General features: G+C 32.0%; 1 protein-coding gene across 3 annotated transcripts in view; it reads right to left on the reverse strand.

Annotated features, from left to right (window-relative positions):
* LOC137660239 (serine-rich adhesin for platelets-like) overlaps positions 1-8,649 on the reverse strand; it is a 25,323-nt gene extending 16,674 nt beyond the window's left edge. Inside the window, exons 1-2 of one of the 3 annotated variants that reach the window (XM_068394968.1) lie at positions 8,276-8,649; positions 950-1,347 (exon numbers count right to left, since the gene is read on the reverse strand). In XM_068394968.1, coding sequence (XP_068251069.1) covers positions 950-956 — 7 coding nt within the window. In that variant the 5' untranslated portion in view covers positions 957-1,347; positions 8,276-8,649. Of the gene's footprint in view, positions 1-949; positions 1,348-8,140 lie in introns of all 3 variants that reach the window. The other 2 variants (XM_068394970.1, XM_068394969.1) reach the window with 2 other exon arrangements.
* Positions 8,650-10,360: the final 1,711 nt, after the last annotated feature.

Raw genomic sequence — 10,360 nt, forward strand, 5'->3', positions numbered from 1 at the left:
AGATAGTTTCGCAGGGTAACGATATATATATATATATATATATATATATATATATATATATATATATATATATATATATATGTGTGTGTGTGTGTGTGTGTGTGTGTGTGCGCGCGTGTGTGGAAAGAATTGTTGCAAGAGATGATAAATTTGAATAGAGAAAGCAGAAATTTATGGCTGAAAAGGAATATGAGTAAAACTAAAATAATGTTCAATGAAAAATAAATAAGAGTAATGGACGAACCTTTAGAGATTGTTAATGAATATACGTACTTAGGGCAAACGTAAGTATTCCTCAGAACATGAAATCGAAAATAAAAGAAAGATAAGCCTATAATGGAGAGCTTTTGGTAAGCAAAATAAGGTTATGAAGAGTAAAATGACGCTTTCTCTACAAAGAAAAGTATTTAATCAGATGGGCCTACCAGTATTAATTTATGCATCAGAAACTTGGAGCCTTATTAAACCCTTAAAAAATAACCTAGCTACAACTCAAATAGCTATGGAAAGAATGACTGGGATAACACTAAGGAACAGAAAAGGGGCAACATGGATACGAGAGCAAACTAAAGTAAAGGATATTCTAACAACTTTAAAAAAGAAAAAAAAATTAGACATTTGCAGGACATATAATGAAAATGGTAGATAATACATCGACCAAAAGAATAACAGAATGGGTCTCTAGAGATTACAAACGAAGCAGGGGAAGGAAAAGACGGCTATGTATTGACAGGCTAAGAAACTGCCGGTATAGACTAGCACAGAAAGACCATAAACAGGTGGTAGTGGAAGAACATGTCTGAGTCCTTTGTCCTGCAGTGGACTGGCAACAGCTGATGATGATGATGCGCGTATATGTATACAAGCAATCTTATTTAAAACAATATCCAAACTCTTATTCTGTAACAGCTAACGAAAGCAGAAAACCCAAAAAAGCACATTCACTAACCTGTCATACTAAGACTTTGATCTCCCTTGAACAAAAAACTGCCGGTTTAATTTCCTCTCGATTTTCTCGTCTAACTGGACAGGCGTTGGACGTAATCGGGAGAAGATAACAATATCCTCAATTAGAGTATTTAAAAACACTGCTCGATAAAACTTCTTCTTTCTTTTCAATCCAAGCAGCGGGATGAAGTGGAGCGGCACGAAGACATTCCGCTAGTCTTTCTTCTTCTTTTTCTTCTTCTTCTTCTTCTTCTTCTTCTTCTTCTTGTGGTTACTTAATGATTCCAGAAGCGAACGTCCCAGATGCCGATGTACTCACGAGAGCTGAGTGTTGCTAAGATGTGGAGTCGATGAGATGCAGTTTTTGAAGACGGGAATAATTCGAGGAATTGTTCCAGTCTGTTGAAATGAATTATGTCGTGATAATTAAAATGGGAAGATAATTATGGAAGAATGAATAGTGATTCGGTAAAGACTCATATGTACTTTTTAAAAAATAGAGAAATAACCCAAATTTATTAGCAAAAAAAAAAAACCAACTGACAAGGAAAATATTCCAAATAATAATTGAAAAGTTGGAGATGAAAAGAGATTTATTTACTTTTAGCACAGGATGTAAATAAATCAATTAATATTAATATCCTTAAAATGAAAGCAAAGAAAATGTAAAAATATAAACGATAAAAAACAATAGCAAAATTTAAGAAAAAAAAAACGATAAAAAACAATAGAAAAACTTCAAAAAGAAAAAAATCCTTTCATCCTAAATAAAATATAACTTTATCTATATGAAGAAGGATGTATCTAAAGTGACTTTTTCTATTTATAAGAAAATAATCTAGAAAGTCTAGAATGCCACTCAGAAGGTAATAGCAGAAGCTGTCTTCAAAATTCTGGTAATATGGTATTCTATAATACCCGTTCAGAATATTCTGTTAAAAATTTGCTATTCTAGCTTTCCCATTTAAAACACTATGCAGAAATACGGCTATTAATATCTAATTTCTAGAATACTTATTCAGAAAACTATGCACAAAAAAAACTATTATTAAACTCTGGTTTCTAGAATGTATATCCATTCAGAGCACTTTGCAAAAAATATATATGCTCTCAAAATCTGGTTTCAAGAATACCACTTCAGAACACTGCAAAAAAAAAAAAAAAAAAAAAAAAAAAAAAAAACATTATGAAAATATGATTCTTAGAATACCAATTCAGAACACTGCAAAAAATAAACTATTACTAAAATATGATTTTAGAATACCTATTCAGAACACTGCAAAAAAAAAAAAAAAAGAAAACATTATTAAAATATGATTTTTAGAATACCTATTCAGAACACAATGCAAAAAAAATTGCTATTATGTTTTAGAATACCCATTCAAAATACAATAGGCAAAAATAACTACTTTTAAAATCTGCCTCTCTAGCAAAACTATTCGGAACAATATGCCAAAAAAATGCAATCAAAATCTGCTGTTCTAGAATATCCATTCAGAACACAACGTGAAAATAACTACTCTTAAAATCTGTTGTTTTAGCATACCCATTCATATAAAAAAAAACAACAACCCTCAAAATCTAAATTTCTATAATACCCATTCAGAACACTGCAAATAAAATTACTGTTTTAGAATAGCTTTTCAGAGCACTACGCAAAAATACTGGTATCAAAATCGGTTGCTCTGGAATACTAAGTCAGAACACCAAGAAACAATTCTGCTGATCTAAAACACCTAATCAGAAGATAAACAAATCTAATGTTAGTATATATACATACACACACACACACACACACATATATATATATATATATATATATATATATATATATATATATATATGCTGTATATACAATATATATACACATATATATATATATATACATATATATATATATGTATATATATATATATAGTGTATATATATATATATATATATATATATATATATATATATATATATATATATACATATATATATATATATATATATATATATACATATATATATATATATATATATAATATATATATATATATATATATATATATATATATATATATATATATATATATATATATATATATATATATATATATATATATATATATATACATATATATATAGTTGAAAAATCAAAACAATTCAAGCCTAGTCCTCCAATTGGGAAACCTATCCAGTATAGATAAAAAAAAAATTGAGAAGTAGGCCTTAAACTAAAAAAGAAAATGATCAAACAAAAACAAATTAGATAAATACCAAAGCCAATTAAATAAGATAAACAACAGATACGCAATGAAGCCAGACTTTTTCAACAATGCTCAACAAAAACGCGCTTCACCAAGTTTCAACTTCTGTAGGTCATACGATTTAATAACAATTCCAGAGGATAATTTTGCATCTATATAATGCGTTGTTATGAAAGAAATAAAGACTTAATTAACAACCCCTTATCTAGTACTACGTAGAAGGTTGTTATTTAGTACTATCTAGAAGGTGGTTATCTAGAACTAAGTATAACATGGCCACCCGGTACTAACTAGAGGGTTGTCATCAAGTACTATCTCTAGAAGATGGTTATCTAGTACTATCTAGACTAAATTAACAACCCTTTATCTAGTACTATGTAGAAAGTTGTTATTTAGTACTATCTATAAGGTGGTTATCTAGAACTAAGTATAACATGGCCATCCGGTACTAACTAGAAGATGGTCATCAAGTACTAACTCTAGAAGATGGTTACCTAGTACTATCTAGACTAAATTAACAGCCCCTTATCTAGTACTATGTAGAAGGTAGTTATTTAGTACTATCTAGAAGGTGGTTATCTAGAACTAAGTATAACATGGCCACCCGTTACTGACTAGAGGATGGTCATCAAGTACTAACTCTAGAAGATGGTTACCTAGTACTATCTAGACTAAATTAACAGCCCCTTATCTAGTACTATGTAGAAGGTAGTTATTTAGTACTATCTAGAAGGTGGTTATCTAGAACTAAGTATAACATGGCCACCCGTTACTGACTAGAGGATGGTCATCAAGTACTAACTCTAGAAGATGGTTACCTAGTACTATCTAGACTAAATTAACAGCCCCTTATCTAGTACTATGTAGAAGGTAGTTATTTAGTACTATCTAGAAGGTGGTTATCTAGAACTAAGTATAACATGGCCACCCGTTACTGACTAGAGGATGGTCATCAAGTAACTCTAGAAGATGGTTATCTAGTACTATCTAGACTACGGTTATCTAGTAGGTAAAAGATAGTTATAAGATAGTTATCAAGTACTAACTAGAAGATCGCTATCTAGTTCTATGCTGCCTACGGTCTTTTCAGTTAAGACCTGAATGCAAAGATTAACCAGAATTAGAAAAAATTAAACTGAAAATATAAATGCCTACAGTTATCCCTACATTTTTTGAAAGTAAAGTGAGCACTGCGTGTATTGAAGGTCAATTTTTCGTCCTTGCCACGTCATGAACAGCTTGTGGCGCCTGGATATTATTATTATTATTATTATTATTATTACTTGCTAAGCTACAACCCCAGTTAGAAAAGCGTTCGCGAGCACTGACAAACAAAGTTGTTTTCACCGTTAAAGATTAACTGGTTCACGTTATTATGACGGTGACTGTTTTCTTAGGCCTAAGCCCTACATCAAATTAGGTTAGGTTGATTTATTACTTGCTGAAAGTATATTGAATTAAGGTGACTTAATCACTTGATATTGTGTTAAGTATATATGATTCCTTTTAAGCTATTTAGGTTCAAGTTTCTGAGTGGGGATGCCTTAACGTGGTGAAAGGGTTTGTGCATCGCCTTGATTAGCAAAGATGTACTAGTTAAGGCCACTCATACTAGGTTGGTTTGCTGTGAGGGATCAAGCAAAAAATCCCCTACGATTCCCAATCTACAGTTGGCCAGTGTGGTAATGAAAACTGGCAAAATAAAAGACATGATTAAAAATATATCTGAGGCCTTTGTCCTGCAGTGGACAAGAAACGGCTGTATTTTTTGTTATTGTTAGGTTAATCAGGTCATTAGAGCTGTCAAGCTATCTATCAATCAATCAGTTTCAGTGACTATGTTTCTCATGAAAGGAATTATGAACACAATTGAATAATCATTTGTTTTCTAGGGATTTTATTTTGCGTAATTGTACTACGATGCATAAAACAAATGAACTAATAAATATAGGTATATTATTTTATTATTATTATTAAATGCTAAGCTACAACCCTAGTTGGAAAAGCAGGATGCTATAAGCCCAGGGGCACCATCAGGGAAAATAGCCCAGTGGGGAAAGGAAACAAGGAAAAATTAAATATTTTAAAGAATAGTAACATTAAAATAAACATTTCCTATATAAACTATAAAAACTTTAACAAACCAAGAATAAGAGAAAGTAGATAGAATAGTGTGCCCGAGTGTACCCTCAAGCAAGAGAAATATAAAAAAATAAATGAAAAAAAAAATCAAATAAATTCACTGCAAAGCCTTTTAGGGAAATAGTTTCTGACTAAAATAATGATAAATATTTTGGGTATTGAAACATAACGGACATGTCACACGTCTCGAACTGTCGACCTAACCAGGGCAAGACTCCTTGCTGCTGGGAGGAAGGACGCTGGTGACCGGTACAACACATGTACATACGCTACCGGAATCTAAAGCAATGTCAGGCAGGGCAGCCGATCAGGACTACGGTCTACCCCAAAGCCAAAGCAGAGTCCTTCAAAAAGAAGGCAATCGTGGCTACCATATACAAATGGGAAAAAAAGCAATGTTAATAGAAAAAGAAGATTTGTAGAATTGAATGATAAATGATAACTAAGTGGGGAAGCACGTATGCTAACACATACAGTACTTCCTTTTGAAATATAGAAAATAATCCTCAAACAATATCAAAAGTTTCTTGTCTGAAAACTACCACTTACGCAGTGTCAGATACATAGCTATACATATATAAAAAAGCAAAAATGGAGATACATAGATAAATACATACGTATCTGTGTACATAGGCTATATATATATATATATATATATATATATATATATATATATATATATATATATATATATATATATAAATATATATGTATATATAAATATATATGTATATATATATAAAGATATATATATATATATATATATATATATATATATGTATATATATATAAATACATATATATATGTGTGTATATATATATACATATATAAAGATATATATATATATATATATATATATATATATATATATAAAGATATATATATATACATATATATATAAAGATATATATATATATATATATATACATATATATATATAAAGATATATATATATATATATATATATATATATATATATATATATATACATATATATAAAGATATATATATACATATATATATATATATACATAATATATATACACACATATATATATATATATATATATCTTTATATATATATATATATATATATATCTTTATATATATATATATATATATATATATATATATATATATATTGCTACCTAAGCTTTATTCAACTTAAACTTCAGTAGATCATTCGCTGAAACAACCATGAATATAATTAGCAATGACCCCATAATAAATGTAATAAATACTATATAAAATCCCCAAAGTAAATGTAATTAAACCAAACAGCAGCTTATTTCTCGAACTTTTGCTCGACCTTGACCTTGACCTTAACATGTATTAATTGGCGTGGATTTTCATATACTTGAATATGAACCAAGTTTGAAGTTTGAAGTCTCTGTGACAAGGATGTCCAAACTTATGGTTGATTACGTGATATGGATGTTCTGCTCGTCCGTGACCTTGACATTTGACCTTCCAAAATTCAATCATTTCCTCCTCTTTACATAACAGTTTAAAATCTCTGAAAGTTTTATTAATTTATGATTAAAATTGTGGCCGTATGATTGATGACCGGAATTTGACCTTTAGCTTGGCCTTGACCATAGACTCGACCTTGACCTTCGAACTTAACATGCATTGTTTGGTGTGGATTTTCGTACACTCAAATATGAACCATGTTTGAAGTCTCCGGGGCAACAATGTCCAAACTTATGGCAGATTGCATGAATTGAACATTTTGCTTGATCGTGACATTGACCTTTGATCTTGACCTTCCAAAATTTAATAATTTTCAGTTTTTCTACATGACAGTTAATTCCGGCAAGTTTCATTACGATAAAAATTGGGGCCAGGAAGGTGTTCATTAACATACACACACAAACAGGGGGTAAAACATGACCTCCTTCCAGCTTCATTGGCGGAGATAATAAACAAACAGCAATACAAATGAGAAGGGTATTACTTGGTATGAAGCTCTTACTTCCCCTCCATCAGGTAAGTAAACAAAGCAGGAAAACTGTTATGAGATATGAAAGAGCAAAAGGTATGTGCGTGTGTGTATCTGTATCTATATCTATCTATCTATCTATCTATCTATCTATATATATATATATATATATATATATATATATATATATATATATATATATATATATATATATATATATACAGTATATCTATCCCGTCAAGAATGACATGATAGCAGTATTTAAGTAATTTTTTCAATACTATTATGCTTGTGATATATGAAGAACATCATTCATACCGCTCCCCTTCACAGAAAATTTTGTGATATGGAAGAGTAGAGAGATATGAAAACAACATAGGATTTTTGCTTATTGGCCATTTAGACATTCAAATGTTAAGCATTATCTGCTATGATAAGATTTTTAATAAGCCGATATTTCACTGTATGTTTACTTTGCATCACTGGAGAGGTTCCTTCAATACTCCAGTTAGCCTAACTGTTGCATCACTTTGCATGACCAACACCACCTGCTTACCCGACCCCGCCCCCGCCCCCCCCCCCTGCCCCCAAACTACCACCACCAACAACAAAAATAAACAAAAAAATATGCCAGAAGTCAGTGATTGTATCAGAAATACAGTAAGGAAGTTGAAAGGCAGTTGGGCTGGTTTATCGTTTACGAGAGAGAGAGAGAGAGAGAGAGAGAGAGAGAGAGAGAGAGAGAGAGAGAGAGAGAGAGAGAGAGAGAGAGACGTTGGGGGTAGTAGAGGGTCATTTGATCTTAAAAATGCACCCACATGAAACCTTATTGGCAGGGCAGGTGGAGTCACTGACCTCCTTATAACGGACTGAAACACTAGGCCACTTCCAAGATAGACCGTATCCTTTGCTACGGTTAAAAATCACTCGATTATCTTTAAATAATCACTAATAATCACTCACTACAAGAACCAATTAACGTGTACGTGCCTCTGGCGACCTCCTCTGCTATGGGTAAGGTGAAGGAAGACGGACGGAGGCCTCTGCCTCTTCCTACTTCTTCTCGTAGTTTTCTTCTCGAACTTGACGACACAAACACTTCCTTCAACTTCGATGGCTCTCACCGTGACACTGGACGAACGTGGTTGGATATGCGAGATTCCCCGTTACTTATTATGCATTTATTTTCCTTGTATTTCCCTTTTTCTCTCTTTGTTATTGTCAAACAAAGCTCGTCTTTGCCTACTATAGTTCCTAGACCAGCGATTCACCTATAACATAAAGTGGCAACTGCAGGGAACATGAGTTCTAGGTATAACCTCCCGTGGCCTGAGATAGGAGTGTTGGTTGCCACTTCGGAGAAATACCCCGTCAGCCAACCAACCTATGAGCTTCCACTCCAAGCTCCGCCCACCCTGCTTTCTTTCGCCCGTTTACTGGCTTTGAAAGAACTTGAGATGTTTACTTTACAGCGTGTTCTTAAAATCTCCTATTAGTTCAAGCTTCTCTCTTTTCCTCTTGCTCAGAATAATCTATATAACATTAAGTGTTTTCTTGCTTTTCCTTGAAGTCATCCTCTGACAGAATAGTGCTAATAAGTAGGCCTATGTAGTTTTCCACTATACATATTTCCGACTTTTGGAAAAGGTGGCTCAGCCCGTTACTGGTGCTAGAAGAGTAGGAAATCTTTTAGCTTATTGCTCAGTAAGTGTTTAAGGGTGAGATTACTACCCCAAGGTTTCTCTCCCTGACCATAACAGATGCTGGAATAAATTCACGCCAGGAAAGATTTATGAGCGATAGCCAGAGATCCAACATGAGTCCCAGAAATTTTCAGCAGAGTATTTCATCACATATAGGCTACAATATGCTCTCTCTATGACAGTCTATACCCGCAAATTTTCTTAGCTCGTCAATTCATCGTCTTCTCCTTCACCTGCCTCGTTTGCAATTTATAGGGACTCATTCGGATATTCTTAATGTCCATATAATAACTGTTATTCTTATTATACTAGTGTACGCAACCTGTCAAGAAATGACGGCTAAATATTTAGATATACATACATATATATATATATATATATATATATATATATATATGTATATATATATATATATATATATATATATATATATATATATATATATATATATATATATATATATATATATATATGATATATGCAAACACACGAACACGCACGCGCAGATTCAACATTTCCTTGCCCCTCCCCCTATTCTAACTACAACACGTTAGTTTGGGTATTTTGTGGGAAACATTGTTTTCCAAGTGGTTCTCGTTCAACCTGACAGGATTATATATATATATATATATATATATATATATATATATATATATATATATATATATATATATATATGTGTGTGTGTGTGTGTGTGAATGCTAAGGCGCATAGATTCACACACCCCCAGTTGAAGCAGTAGCGAATTTCCGGAGTCAAGTGGGAGCCATTTGATGAGGACTGGCGCGTATAATTCGAGGTGGTCCTGGAATAACGCCGCTTTATGAACCGTAATAAAGATGGCTAAATACAAGCTATGACAGGGAACCAACCAAGCAATGGCGCCCCTGAGTTCAAGATAATCACAGTCGTCTCTCTCTCTCTCTCTCTCTCTCTCTCTCTCTCTCTCTCTCTCTCACCTGTGATGACTGCTTGATTGTGTCAGGTATATATCTTATGGAATATAATGATAGCTTGAAATATTTTTTTTTTTTGGGGGGGGGCGGCTGGATGGATGTTACATTTGAGTAAATAGCCATAATTTCAATATTTTTTCTTATTATTCTGATCATTTCGAAAGACTATTTTTAATATTCATAGATTTCTTCATTTTACACATTGATTTTATTCTAAACAGGTAATAAATAATCAAGGGATTTCAAAATAATTTCTTATACACATTCATTACATTTTTAACAGTTAATAAAAAAAAATCAAGGTTTTTTCTTAAATAATTTCTTATAACTTCGGTTTATTGAAGACGTATTTTTGTTAAATTTGGATCTCCGGAAATCATTGCTAAGATAATTAGCAACAAGTCAACAACCTCTAA

Source organism: Palaemon carinicauda, chromosome 20 (assembly GCF_036898095.1).
Source record: "Palaemon carinicauda isolate YSFRI2023 chromosome 20, ASM3689809v2, whole genome shotgun sequence".
Lineage (NCBI taxonomy): Eukaryota > Metazoa > Arthropoda > Malacostraca > Decapoda > Palaemonidae > Palaemon > Palaemon carinicauda.